Genomic DNA, 15,479 nt, shown 5'->3' on the forward strand with positions numbered 1-15,479 from the left:
GATTTGTTAATGGAACAACACACACACACATACCCCACATACACTGCCATTGTTTTTCCTATCTGATTAAAAGAATTTAAAAATAAGGTAAGGAAATTTTACTCAAGAATAAGGGGAATATATGCTTTGATAAAGGATATAAAAGGGAAATAACTGGGTGAGTTTTAAGCAGTACATTTTGATAACATTTATGTTTATACCACTGTTGTTGTTGTTAGCTGCGAAGTCGTGTCCGACCCATCGCGACCCTATGGACAATATTCCTCCAGGCCTTCCTGTCCTCTACCATCTTCTGGAGTCCATTTAAGCTCACGCCTACTGCTTCAGTGACTCCATCCAGCCACCTCATTCTCTGTCGTCCCCTTCTTCTATTGCCCTCGATCTTCCCCAGCGTTAGGCTCTTCTCCAGGGAGTCCTTCCTTCTCATTAGGTGGCCAAAGTACTTGAGTTTTAGCTTCAGGATCTGGCCTTCTAAAGAGCAGTCAGGATTGATCTCCTCTAGGACTGACCGGTTTGATCGCCTTGCAGTCCAAGGGACTCGCAGGAGTCTTCTCCAGCACCACAGTTCAAAGGCCTCAATTCTTTGGCGCTCAGCCTTTCTTATGGTCCAACTTTCACTACCATACATTGCAACTGGAAAGACCATAGCCTTGACTATACGCACTTTTGTTGACAGGGTGATGTCTCTGCTTTTTAGTGTGCTGTCTAGATTTGCCATGGCTTTCCTCCCCAGGAGCAAGCGTCTTTTAATTTCTTGGCTACAGTCCCCATCTGCAGTGATCTTGGAGCCCAGGAAAATAAAATCTGTCACTACCTCCATTTCTTCCCCATCTATTTGCCAGGAATTGAGAGGGCCAGATGCCATGATCTTGGTTTTCTTAATGTTAAGTTTCAACCCAAGTTTTGCACTCTCCTTCTTCACCTGCAACAAGAGGCTCTTTAGTTCTTCTTCACTTTCTGCCATTAGAGTGGTATCATCTGCGTATCTTAGATTGTTGATATTTCTTCCGGCAATCTTAATTCCAACTTTTGATTCATCTAGTCCTGCCTTTCTCATGATGTGCTCTGCATATAAGTTAAATAGGCAGGGCGACAGTATACAGCCTTGCCGGACTCCTTTCCCAATTTTGAACCAATCAGTGGTTCCGTGTCCAGTTCTCACTGTTGCTTCTTGACCCGCATATAGGTTTCTCAAGAGCCCAATAAGATGGTCTGGTACTCCCATCTCTTTAAGAACTTGCCACAGTTTGTTATGATCCACACAATCAAAGGCTTTACATAGTCAATGAAGCAGAAGTAGATGTTTTTCTGGAACTCCCTAGCTTTCTCCATGATCCAGCGTATGTTGGCAATTTGATCTCTAGTTCCTCTGCCTCTTCGAAATCCTGCCTGCACTTCTGGTAGTTCTCGATCCACATACTGCTGAAGTCTAGCTTGTAGGATTTTAAGTATGACTTTACTAGCATGAGAAATGAGTGCAATGGTGCGATAGTTTGAACATTCTTTGGCACTGCCTTTCTTAGAAATTGGAATGTAAACTGATCTTTTCCAATCCTGTGGCCACTGTTGAGTTTTCCAAATTTGCTGGCAAATTGAGTGTAGCACTTTTACTGCATTGTCTTTTAAGATTTTGAATAGCTCAGCTGGAATACTGTCACCTCCACTAGCTTTGTTGTTGCTCAGCTTTTCTAAGGCCCACTTCACTTCACATTCTAGGATGTCTGGCTCGAGGTCAGTGACCACCTCATTGTGATTATCAGGGACGTTAAGCTCATTCTTGTATAGTTCTTCTGTGTAATTTTGCCACCTCTTCTTAATCTCTTCTGCCTCTGTTAGGTCCCTGCCATTTTGGTCCTTTATCATGCCCATTTTTGCATTAAACGTTCCCTTCATTTCTCCAATTTTCTTGAAAAGATCTCTGGTCCTCCCTATTCTATTGTTTTCTTCTATTTCTTTGCACTGTTCATTTAAGAAGGCATTCTTATCTCTTCTAGCTATTCTCTGGAATTCTGCATTCAATTGGGTGTATCTTTCTTTTTCTCCCTTGCCTTTCGCTTCCCTCCTTTCCTCAGCTATTTGCAAAGCTTCCTCAGACAGCCATTTTGCTTTCTTGCATTTCTTTTTCTTTGGGATGGTTTTGGTTGCTACCTGTTGTACAATGTCACGAACCTCTGTCCATAGTTCTTCAGGCACTCTGTCTATCAGATCTAATTCCTTAAATCTATTTGTCACCTCTACTGTATATTCAACAGGGATATGATTTAATTCATACCTGACTGGCCTAGTGCTTTTCCCTACTTTCTTCAGTTTAAGCCTAAACTTTGCAAGGAGAAGCTCATGGTCTGAGCCACAGTCAGCTCCTGGTCTTGTTTTTACCGACTGTATAGAGCTTCTCCATCTTTGGCTGCAGAGCATATAGTCAATCTGATTTCTGTGTTGACCATCTGGTGATGTCCATGTGTAGAGCCGTCTCTTGGGTTGTTGGAAAAGAGTGTTTGCTATGACCATCGTATTCTCTTGACAGAATTCTATCAGCCTGTGCCCTGCTTCATTTTGCACTCCAAGGCCAAACTTGCCTGTTATTCCAGTTATCTTTTGGCTTCCTACTTTAGCATTCCAATCCCCCATGATGATAAGAACATCATTTTTTGGTGTTAGTTCTATAAGGTGCTGTAGTGCTTCATAGAACTGGTCAATTTCATCCTCTTCAGCACTGGTGGTTGGGGCATAGACTTGGACTACTGTGATATTGAATGGTTTGCCTTGGATTCGAACTGAGATCATTCTGTCATTTTGAGGATTGTATCCCAGTATTGCTTTTCCTACTCTTTTATTGACTATGAAGGCTACTCCATTTCTTCTGAAGGATTCTTGCCCACAGTAGTATACCTGATGGTCATCTGAATTAAATTCACCCATTCCTGTCCATTTTAGTTCGCTGATACCTAAGATGTCAATGTTCAGTCTTGTCATCTCTTGTTTGACCACGTCCAGTTTTCCTTGATTCATGGATCTTACATTCCAGGTTCCTATGGAGAAAAAATCTTTACAGCATCGGACTTTCCTTTCACCACCAGACACATCCACAGCTGAGCGTCCTTTCGGCTTTGGCCCAGTCGCTTCATTCTTTCTGGCGCTACTAGTACTAGCCCTCTGCTCTTCCCCAGTAGCATATTGGACGCCTTCCGACCTGAGGGGCTCATCTTCCAGCGTCATATCGTTTTGCCTTTTGGTACTGTCCATAGGGTTTTCATGGCAAAGATACTGGAGTGAGTTGCCATTTCCTTCTCCAGTGGATCACGTTTTGTCAGAACTCTCTGCTATGACCTGTCCGTCTTGGGTGGCCCTGCACGGCATAGCTCATAGCTTCATTGAATTACGCAAGCCCCTTCGCCACGACAAGGCAGTAATCCATGAAGGGGTTATACCACTGTACTAATGTTCTTTTATTTATGCTCATGCTGAGTACTATGGTCTCTGACTGAAACGATGATGGAGTGGGCTTTTCCACAATGCAGCCTTTAGCTGCTTGTTGCCCTGGCATAACAGAATAACAGAATAATAGAGTTGGAGGGGCCTTGGAGGTCTTCTAGTCCAACTCCCAGCTCAGGCAGGAAATCCTATAACATTTCAGGCAAACCGCAACTTCTGGATGCAAACCATTCCACTGATTAATTGGTGATTAATAGATTGATCCCCTTTTCTTTGTGGCAGCTCTTTAGATATTGGAACACTGCTATCATGTCACTCCTAGTCTTTCTTTTCATTAAACTGGACATACCCAATTTCTGCAACTGTTCTTCATGTGTTTTAGCCTCCACTCTCCTAAACATTTTTATTAGTCTTCTCTGCACTCTTTCTAGATCTGCCGGAAATAAAGTTGGCTTAAGAAATCCCTTTCTGGTTTTAAACCCCTTCCTTCATTTTGGTCACTGTGCTGGCCTGGTCTTTTGTCCAGAGCATATTTACCAGAGTTCCTGATTGGAGGATTTTCCTGCTTCCTTACTTTCTCTGAATTAATAAAAGTGGAGGAAAGAGAAAATTTCAGTTTTTACCATTTTTTTCCTATCACTTAGGCTTGAATGGGAAAGTAGCACAATTCTTGTCAATTTCATCTGAAACCAAGGTGAATTTTTAAAAAGTGCACTGTCATAGGTCCATCAATGAACCTGGCAGGAGGAAAAGGACAGGGAAGAAAGTCCAGATTTTACTGTTTGCTGCTGAATTTGTTTTTTTTTAAAAAGGCCATTGTTATGTACTGGGCTCTTGAAGGAAACCACGTGGGTTGCTGGAGCAGCTAACGGCTCTCCAGCAACCCAAACTACAAGTCTCCTGTGCTGCAATTGGCTCTCTCCAGGTGGCAATGGTTGGTTCAAACCTATTGGCTGCTGCCTAGGGGCTAGACTATATATTGCAGCTAGCTGCAGCCTTTTCCCCAGTACAGTTTCTGCACGAAATAAACTATGAGTTACCTTGTACTCAGCTATGCGTCATCATTCCTGCGCCAAAGAACCCACAGTGGTGACGAAGTGGTGGCGAACAGTGGTGACGAAGGTGGGATCACAGTGGTGACGAAGTGGTGACGAACAGTGGTGACGAAGGTGGGATCCTGCTTCACCAATTAAGAGTTGAAGTCTACAAGGGAAAGGCAGCGCACGCCAGAGGGAAAAGGCATTCCCCCCCAAGGTCAGCTAGCTAGCTACTCTAGCGACCTCATGCTCAGTGGACTCATTCCCTGAGCCTGGAGCAGGATCCGGAAGAATGCAGGAACCAACAAAAGAATGTTGAAGGTCAGGAAGCTGAGAGAATTTGACATGAAACACCCGGAGGAATGGCCATCATATCTATCACAAGTAGAAAACTACCTCAGGGCCAATCAGATCGTGGAAGAAGGACTGAAGGCCGCAACGCTACTCTGCATGTGTGGCCCAGCAACCTTTGATTTGGCCGAGAACCTTTTCCCGCTGACACCGATCGAAGCAGTCTCCTACGCAGACCTCAAAAAGAAGCTAACTGAACATTTCCAGCCTAAGATGTCTGAAATGGCTTGGCAGTTCAAGTTCGACCAAAGAGTGCAGCAACCAGGTAAATCAGCTTCAGAGTTCATAGCGGGCCTGAGGCAGGCCGCATGCCTTTGCAAATTTTCAAATTTAGAAGAGTGACTACAAGATAGGCTCATCTGTGGCCTATGGGACAGAACACTTCAGCAGAGACTCTTTGCTAGGCCAAAAATAACGTTTTCTGAAGCACAAGATGAGGTGATGGCTGATGAAGCTGCCGGGTGCGCAGTTCAAACAGTGCAGCCCGCCAAAGTGACAAAGTTTGAAGAAACGGTCCACCATGAGGACACCAAATGCACTGAAGAATCTTCCAAGGAAGAAGAACCTGAAATCACCCGACTCCAAAAGCAATCCAACGCGCAACACCGCAACAGCCAGCAGCGAGAGGATAGTTACAAGGCAGTTCTCTTACCGAGATGTAAGGGGTGCAGCGGCAACCATTTTCAGGCCAACTGCAGATTTCGATCAGCTACGTGCAGAGCTTGGGGAAGGGACAGGCCACATAGCAGTGGTTTGCAGAGCCCACCAGAGAGACCGGCCACCCAAACACCAGTTGGAAGAACTGACTAGGAGAGGTAGTACTGGGGCCCAGGGTCCAGCTAGTGTGGGTTTTCTCAGAAGCTGTAGAAGTGTATGCTGCACCAGGGCTTGACGCCCCCTCAAGCCCAAATTTAAGCTCATGAGAGCTACAAGGAGTTCCATGTAAGATGGAATTGGACTCTGGTTCTGCAGTTTCAATTATTTCTCAAGACACTTTTAACTTTGTGTGTAGGCGCAGTAACAATTGGGCCAAACTAAGACCCTCACATATAATCCTAACGGATTTTCAAAATGCTCACGTTAAAGTCATGGGAGAAGCCACTTTGTTGGTAAAGTTTAAGGGGTTTTTGGGGCACCTGGATATAATAGTAGTAGGGGGCCAGAGAATGAGTCTCATTGGACTCGATTGGTTTGATGCCTTAGGTATTCAGATTACTGGCATAAACCGGACACAAACTGTAGACCTTGCGTCAGTATGCGAGGAATATGCAGATGTTTTTGATTCAACTCAGGCCCACCTATCTCATTTAAGTTAGATCCCAATGTAGTTCCAATCAGGGTTAAGCCTCATAGAGTCCCCTTTGCCTTAAAACATAAAATTGATTCCAAAATCTATAAGCTTGTAGAACAGGGCATGTTACAGCCTGTTGATGGTGGGGAGTGGGAAACTCCTATAGTCACCCCACTTAAAGCCAACGGGGAAATTCACATTTGTGCTGACTATAAATGCACTCTAAATAAAGCCCTCAAGCAACACGCTTATCCGGTCCCAGTGATCAATCATATTTTAGCCTCCTTGCAAGAGGGTACTATTTTTGCTAAACTTGATTTAGCACAGGTCTATCAGCAATTGCCAGTTGATGAGGCCACAGCCACGGCTCAAACAATCGTGACTCACAGGGGGGCTTTCAAAGTAAACGCTTACAGTTTGGAGTCAGTGTTGCACTGGGTATTTTTCAGGGAATCATGGAGTGTACACTCAAGGGTATTCAGGGTGTCTGCCCTTATTTTGATGATGTTCTTATTGCAGGGGAATCCCCAGAAGTGTTGGCCAATAGGCTCAGGTCTGTCTTGCAGAGACTTCGTGAAGCAGGCCTCAAATTAAAAACTAACAAGTGTAGTATTGGGGTTTCTTCAACAGAATTCCTGGGTCTCCAAATTGATCCTAACAGCATTCAAATAGTACCTAAAACTATGTGAATCAGCCCTGTGACTAATTTAGATTCTAGCCTAACTGCCACAAGGAGGCAGTCTTTACTTATCTTTATCACAGTTGAAAATGACAGACTCAAGGGAAAAGAAAGTTATTTTCTGTTCATTCATGTTTTCTCCCTAAAAGCATATTAAAAGGACAAAAGGAATGCACCCATACAGAACTGCCTTAAGCAGGATGCTATTGTACTATTGAGTGTGATCTGTTATTGTTCACAACCACCAACGACAGTGCCAACTTGTCACATTTATGGTACAACATTGGAAGAAACTGAAAATGCTTTGCAGCAGTCTTCCTCAACCTTATCTTGATTGTGGCCCCCTTCTGACCTTGTTTTCCTTCTTTGTTCCACCTGTCCAGGTGCCACGGCTGGATATGGGCATGGGAAAATAACTGGTGTGTTTTCAGGCATCAGCAAGACATGTTTGTAATAATTGTAAGCTATCAAGAGTCATTGACTTAGATGGGCAGCTATCAAAATTGATTGATTGATTGATTGATTGATTGAGCAACAAAGCAAGAAAGCAATATAGGTTTTTGCTTTTCTGTGTCTCCTCAAAATGTGCCCCCCCGTTCCATGTTTTTCTCCTGTGACTCCCTTGAATTATCCTATGTTCTCTAGGGGACTATATGCCTCTCTCCCCCCTCTTGCTTTAGATTACAGTCTAAAACAATCAACTTTGTTGATTTTTGTTTTCATCCTTGTTTTTGGCAACTCTCAGACATGTGGAACCAGAATTTCTGAAAAGAAATGCCATTGTTTCATGTAATGTATATGGATAGTTTAGAAACACCAATACATTTTTAATCTTTAATTAGTCAAAATGTTATTTTAGAAAGTTGTAGACTGCTTTGTGAAAACTATTTTCCAGAAGTTTGTATATATTTAAAAAAAAGGGTAAAGATCTTGAAAGGCACCTTTCATGAAGCAGATTGGAGATTCTGGGATCTTCTTCGTTACCCGACCCATGAAGAATTTGCTTCCATAGTCTTCAGCACGAATGTAGGCCCCGTATTTTAACAATCCAACCTCAAAAGGATTGAATTCCATCCACTCTACAACAAAATCATATGAGTTACAGGTTCAAATGAAACACTGGCTTTGCAAAGTGTGATTTTGCAAATGGTTGAATGTAACTAAATTACCGGTAGCCTTTTAAATTTAATACTTATGAGTTGGGGTTTTTTGGCTGTATTTTCACCAAGCTAAGTATACAAAAATACATGGGGAGAAATGGAATAATGAATAGCCCTGAAAAGATGAACCAATAATTAAGTGCCCAGGATCAATCTTCACACTGTTTTTTATTCCCCTCTAATCCATCAGGTCATCAGGAATCAAAAAATCATAAGAGCAAGAAGGTGACAATCCTGCCTATTAGTTTACATGAGAGTCTATGGTATTTATGTTGGCTCTTGAATTAATGTCCCACGTTTTCCTGTTGAGATTTACATTTGCAGATGCTCTCCAAAGTCTTTTTTTTGTATCAGATAGTTCTACTGTCCATTATCATTGCAGTAACTGAAAACTTAGAGAGAACAATGATATTAAAATTAATCATTTCCTCTTGCTGCTCCTTCATGCTCACAGCAGCTTTTCTCTTAATTGCCAAAACCAAAAAGCCTTACTGTCAAACCCAATTTACTCATCTCAGATGTCTACTGGCAATTGTCCAAAATCCAAAAATCCATTAATTCCCTTCCTTTTTCCATGAGCCAATGGCTGGAACAAACTGAGAAAAATAATCAATATATTAAAGATATCCTATGTTCTGAGAATGTGTGTACAACCATGTTATGGCTGAAACGACTAAATATATATATATATATATAGATACTTGGGTGGTCCATCCATAATTTATCTCATTCCACACGTCCTCTTATATATTTATCTTTTTCTTCCTCGTTTTCTGACTCCAATTTATATTCTTCCTTTCCCCCAATTTAATACGCAGTTATAAAGAGATATCTTGCTTTTTGAAGTTTTGCAAGATAAAGCAATGCATTACATCTTCATTTCTGCAGAAGATCTCATAAGAGGGAAAGAGGCAGAAGAAGTAGGGAACAGGGCAGAATGTTCACCATTCATTTAAAAGAATAATATATATGATGGAATTGAGACTCCTTTATTGGCTCTAGTTTAGACCAATAACAGCACCACTGTGGTAGATATTAAAATGAAATAAATGTTTGGCTTTCTTGGCAGATCAACAACCCCTTTTATTATTGCGTCACAATCAACAATATGGGTAATGCTACCTTTAAATTCTTGAAGGCTATATTTGTCCCTGGTGTTGAGGACTATATACATTGGTAGAGGATTCTGAGCATGATTCAGGGCATGCTTCTGCTCTGAAAGTGTGCTGCTACATCTCTGTAAAAATAAACCAACAACAAACCACAAAAATGTTATAGATTTAATCCTACTGGAACTAGAAAGAATCAGAAGAAGAATCCTAATTTTAATTTCATTCTCCTCATATATAACAATAAGGTTGTTGTTGTTATTATTATATTTGATTCATTTCTGGAACAAATTCTCACATTGTTTATTCCTTTCACATTTCATCTGGGTTCATTGAAAAGAACAGAATTGACCAAAAATTTCTCTGAAAACCATTTTAAGAAAATTCTTTGACATTTTGTTTATTGGGAACTCTACCCAAGCTGCTGGGAGAATTTCAGACCACTTGGAGTATATGTGGTAAAATATCACCCGTGAATAGCATGGTGTTAGCCTTTTGAGCTAGTCCAGACAAGAATGTCTATGGAGATTCTCAATCATCCAGGTCATGTTGTGCCAAAAGTGCTTTTTCCAAAAGGCAACTGGGCTTTCTTGTTTTTTTTCCTTTGAAAATGTTTTGCTTCTCACCCAAGAAGCTTCTTCAGTTCCATACAAGAAGCACAACTATGAGGACTAACTCTACTTTTATTGTAAGGCTAAAGGTAAACGTAAAGGTTCCCCTGCACATGCGTGCTAGTCGTTTCCGACTCTAGGGGCCAGTGCTCATCTCCATTTCAAAGCCGAAGAGCCAGCGCTTGTCTGAGGATGTCTCCGTGGTCATGTGGCCGGCATGACTAGATGCCAAAGGCACACGGAACGCTGTTACCTTCCCACCGTCGTGGTCCCTATTTTTCTACTTGCATTTTTTTACTTGCTTTCAAACTGCTAGGTTGGCAGAAGCTGGGATGAGTAACAGGCGCTCACTCTTCTATGTGGTACTCAGGATTCGACCCGCCAAACTGGCGACCTTCTGATCAACAAGCTCAGCATCCTAACCTACTGAGCCATCGCGTCCCTATTGTAAGGCTATGTTGACATAATCTTATAAGATTGAAAGTTTTTCTCTTCTTCTCTCCTCTCTAGAAACCGTGGAAGGGTCTTTTCTGAAATGCTTCCCATACTCCCCCTTCTATTAGCTGAGCTATCTTTTACATGATGGTAGTCTAGTTTGTGGCTCTTCCTCCTGTCTCCCATCATTCCCACATGGTAGGCCCTGTTCCATCTAACATATTCAAATTGCCGAAGAAAACAATAAACTTGACTCTTATACCCACCTTCACCTCTTAGCCCATTAGTTGGGGCTAACAGTATTAAAAGAATCCATTTAAAAATAACTAAAAACTACTTCTTAGAAGATAGATTTTTGATAATATTTTAACTGCCCCTTTTGAATCCTAAACACCCCATTGTTGGGGAATTCTAGTAATATTTCTCCCAATTATATCATCAGAAAAAAGACTGGAAAAAATTGAAGTCCACATTCACTTAGTTCTAAGTAAGGTACTAGGTTTTCCTTCTCCATCTCACTGTGATTATCTGCCATTTTATCTGCCAGATTGCCTGGTGTCCAACAGAAGGGATATGGCCCAGTGACTTCCTCAAAATAATGTCATCTGATGGGACTTGGGAGGTGTGCTTTTGCTATTATCTCCCCTGAGATTAAACCAGCCGTCACTCTCTTAACTCTTAGGAAGGTTTGATAAGGTGGACGTTCTCTTGGGCACTGGGGCCAAGGTGTTAGACAAGCTCCACCTGCAATATATGTTTACCTATGTGATTTCCTGGCATGGTTTCTATTGTGTTTTTGTTTTTATTATATGCTGCCCTGAATCACATTTCTGCAGTCATATAAAAGCTAAGAAAAAGTTGGCTTGTCTCATTCTTAAAACAGTTTCCCTAAAATATTACACATGGACCTTGTGTAAATGCATAACTTCGTTATGAAAAAGTTAACATCAGTGTATATTAATTTGTGTATCCCTCTCAGTTCTCTTCCCTTTTCTATATATTAATTGTAACCTGGGATAAGGTATCTACAGCGTTCCCTTTTCTACGGCATTGAGTTTTTAGGAAAGTTTTAAGGGGTAAAGTGGCAGAAAGTGAACATATCAATGAATGCATGTTAATATTCACCGTACTTGTTAAAAGGGTTGGATGAGTTCTAGAAATTAAAAAAATGTGATTCCGAAGATTATATAAGCATAATGTGAATGTAAACTTTTGAGGGTGGGATCGGCCCAGGCACTCTCAACCCATACCAGGTTTGTACAGTGCCCATTCAAATTACTATGATGTTGCTTGCATTGCTTTGATCTTCCAGCATGTATATTGAGACTTCTGTCAGAACCATTTAACAAAACAGACACATCTATTACCCCATTTCCTAATGCTTGGTCAATGAAAAGTCCCCAGAGATCAGTAATGCAGGTTTTGTAGCCATCCTTTTGCCGCTGCTTCAGAATGTCACAGTATTCTTTTAAGTGGTCTAATGTAAAACAGTCCAGCTTGCATTTGCACATGTTTTTGCGAGCTTCCGCAATTGGTCCTAAAAGATCCTTCTGTGACCAACCAGGTTCTTCATACAGATTTGAAAGTGTCCTACAAAAAAGATGCAGCTTGATAACGAGAGTTACAATTCCCTAAATTATATTAAGGGTTGTTAACATAATTTAATATTATTTAATATTTAAACACCTAACCATCATGCTAATTTAGAAACTGTTAAAAAAGAAGAACAAGAAGAATTATGTTGCAATGTTTAGGGTTTTTCTGCCAAAATACTTTTAGAAAATATTTAGAAAAAATATTTAATAAAAGTGAAAATAAACAGAACCGACCACAATTACTTCAGCCTATCCAAGAAATTCAGACACAAATTTTTGCCAAGTCAGCCAAAGAAATTTTAAAAAGTAATTTTCAATCATGTAAATGTTATCCTCTGTTTTTGAGCTATCACGGGAAATTATTGCCAACCTGCCAAAGATGGTTTCTTAAATATGACAAAACCATGAAGGCAGGAAAAGTGTGTTGGAATATAGTAAGGAGGTGGATCCCTAGGAGGGAGGGGATACATTCCTGAGGACTAAGAGGCAACTCAGTCCAGATCTTATGTGTGAGAGAAAGAAGATGAAGATGACCCTTCCCTAATAGTTCACAGAATACATTAAAGTGCTCACTTTGGCAAGATTTTATCTATAGGTATGAAAGAATAAAGAACTCAGCTTGGAGGAATCATCATGTGATTAACAGAGGGATAGAATCAAGATCACGTGAAGTGTTAATACCACTTTATAACACCTTGGTAAGGCCACACTTGGAATACTGCATCCAGCTTTGGTCACCACAATGTAAAAAAGATGTTGAGACTCTAGAACATGGGTCTTCAAACTTGGCCCTTTTATGACTTGTGGACTTCAACTCCCAGAATTCCTCAGCCAGTGTGCCTGGCTGAGGAATTCTGGGAGTTGAAGTCCACAAGTCATAAAAGGGCCAAGTTTGAAGACCCATGCTCTAGAAAGAGTACAGAGAAGAGCAACAAAGATGATTAGGGAACTGGAGGCTAAAACATATAAGGAACAGCTGCTGGAATTGGGTATGTCTAGTTTAATGAAGAGAAGGGCGAGGGGTGACATGATAGCAGTGTTCCAATATCTCAGGGGCTGCCTAAAAGAAGAGGGAGTCAAGCTATTCTCCAAAGCACCTGAAGGCAGGACAAGAAGCAATGGATGGAAACTAGTCAAGGAGAGAAGCAACCTAGAACTAAGGAGAAGCTTCCTAACAGTTAGAACAATTAACCAGTGGAACAACCTGTCTCCAAAAGTGGTGAATGCTCCAACATTGGAAGTTTCTAAGAAGAGACTGGACAGCCATTTGTCTGAAATGATATAGGGTTTCCTGCCTGAGCAGGGGGTAGGACTAGATGATCTCCAAGGTCCCTTCCAACTTTATATTATTAGTATTGTTATTGTTATTGTTATCATTAGTCATTCCTGCATTGGACAAAAGGCATTCCAATTTGAAACAAAATTAAGAACAGAACTCTCTAACCTTCTTATGCAATTTATATATTTACTATATATTTGGATATTTCATCCTGGTATCACATCCTTTCCTCCAAATCACACTTCCATCCAATCTGTTAAACAGAAGCCTGCCCAAGGCCAATGGTGAATTTAATGGATGAAAACTGCCCCATATGTATGCTCACACAATTCCATTTTTTCTTGAATCAGAGCAGTTAATATCATCATTATTCTGTATATAGGAAGTAAACAGATTTTTGCTTTAATTTGATTGTATTTTTTAAAAAAATTACCAGGTCAGGCACTTCATTTAAATGTTACTATTGGATGGGAGTTAGGAAGCATGCCCCTTCTGTGGCATTCCCTGGTCTATGTAACATATTTTAATCTAATTAGGTTTCTATTTTTAATGTAATTTTATGTATTGCTTTAACCTTTGATTGGGGAGGGTCACTTAGTTTGTTAAAAGATGGACATATATAGGAATATAAATTCTAAACAGGAATGTTTCAAATAAATTCCAAATGTTTTAAATAAATTCTAAATTCTGCCCATCAGTCCCATTTTCTCATCAAATTACGGTGACATTTAAAAGACTATGTTTATTAGCAAGAGTACAATATGAACAGCCAATATGAACGTATTTATTTTATTTATTTATTACATTTATTTGCAATCCAATTCACCATAAGGCAACTCTTCTTCTCAGAATATGTGGCAAGAATATCTATCTATCTATCTATCTATCTATCTATCTATCTATCTATCTATCTATCTATCTATCTATCTAGCAATCATTCTTACCAAGAAGAGCCAGAAGATCCAGAAATGTATGTGAGGCAGTCTAAGAGATTCAGTTTCTGAAGACCAAGTAAATGGCCATGTAAAGCTGTAAATGCCCGAGCTCCACCTCCTGTGGCCATGATAGCCACCACAGGAACCTGTTCAACAAATAAAGCCCAAAGAAGTGAAAATTTTCATTTTACCTTTCAATGGCCGATTTGTCTGAGTGCCAAGCTTCCAGGAATTTTTGGAAGTACTTGGACTTGGCTTAGTCTAGGATACTCACAGTTTCCGAGTTGAAACTATGGTTAAGTCTGCTACCCTAGATATACTGTGAATTATGAATGTATTCATTTATCAATCTTCTCCGTCCTATTTCCAAATCTGCATAACTCCCGCATCTATACTTGGGTTTGCCAGAGGTCTAGATAATTAATCGAAAATTAAGTCATGATTTTTCCATACTGAATTGCAGTGGTTATGCTTTACATACCTCATGATCTTGCAAATCATCGTCCATGCAAAGAACCCTTTTCAGGGCAGCTGCTACAATTTTCTTCCTTTTCTGTATAAATACTTGTTCATCTTGACACAGTTCATAGTCTAATCGTACATCAAGCGCTTTTTGCCTTGCATATGGTCCATGATGAAAGAAATAAAATATCACTGTTATGATTGATTTAGGAAGACACTATAATAATAACCATTAATGCAGAAAAGAACCTCAAGCAAAATCACACTTCCATCGTAATCCAACCATAGGACTGAAACACCTCAGATGATAGTGGAGGCAGCAGAGATTATTACATCATGCACAAAAATCATTGCAAGACCAAAAATCAGGTTAGGGTCAGATCATTATGGAGAAAATCTAGCTAAGATCTAGCTTGATGACCCGTTGTCAACCAATAAATTAAAGTATTTTCTCTTACCATTCTTTTACTTTTACACATAAGCCAATTGATTTCTCCTAGAGATAAAAATATTGTTAATAATTTATTAAATTAAATATTACTTAATTGAAAGTTAAATATTATTTATTTGAAAGAGAATTTTTGAAATGGCTGTCTGAATTTTTTATGAAAAAACCAGCAATTTCTATATTCACCTACATATTCACTTGCTCCCTCCTTCACACGTGCACAACCATATTTTGAATTCCAAAAAACAGGAATAGATATTTATGTAACATTTTCCAACACAATGAACTTCATGGAAAAGAGTCGATCCATACAACTACAGCACAATCATCACACTCCTTCTATATATTAAAGAAAGACATATCAGATATCACCATTGCAATGCTACAAGTTCCTGGCATCACTATAGCCAACAAAGCCACAAAATCTCTTCAAAGCAATCTTATATAATAATATAATGGTTCTGTCAAGTTTCTAAGGACGGTTTTGCTGGTGCAACAAACATTGCTTCTCAGCTTGCCAACAAACTTGCCGGGAGGGGAGAGGTTTGGAATGCAGACTTGAAAGATTAAGAAGACTAACCTTGAGCTCAAGGACATTATACCGGGTGTCTGACCAGACCTAGAGATGCTTTCTCATAACAATATTTTTCCACTT

General features: G+C 40.1%; 1 protein-coding gene across 2 annotated transcripts in view; it reads right to left on the bottom strand.

Annotated features, from left to right (window-relative positions):
* The window catches only part of LOC310642305 (cytosolic phospholipase A2 epsilon-like), a 30,634-nt gene extending 15,905 nt beyond the window's left edge, over positions 1-14,729 (bottom strand). The window contains exons 1-5 of one of the 2 annotated variants that reach the window (XM_083365926.1): positions 14,396-14,729; positions 13,924-14,060; positions 11,473-11,695; positions 9,073-9,187; positions 7,732-7,869 (exon numbers count right to left, since the gene is read on the bottom strand). In XM_083365926.1, the coding sequence (XP_083222052.1) occupies positions 7,732-7,869; positions 9,073-9,187; positions 11,473-11,695; positions 13,924-14,060; positions 14,396-14,422 (640 nt within the window). In that variant the 5' untranslated portion in view covers positions 14,423-14,729. The remainder of the gene's footprint in view (positions 1-7,731; positions 7,870-9,072; positions 9,188-11,472; positions 11,696-13,923; positions 14,061-14,395) is intronic. The other variant, XM_083365927.1, reaches the window with a different exon arrangement.
* Between the last annotated feature and the right edge of the window lie 750 nt (positions 14,730-15,479).

Source organism: Vipera ursinii (genome assembly GCF_947247035.1).
Source record: "Vipera ursinii genome assembly, chromosome: 1".
Classification (NCBI taxonomy): Eukaryota; Metazoa; Chordata; class Lepidosauria; order Squamata; family Viperidae; genus Vipera; species Vipera ursinii.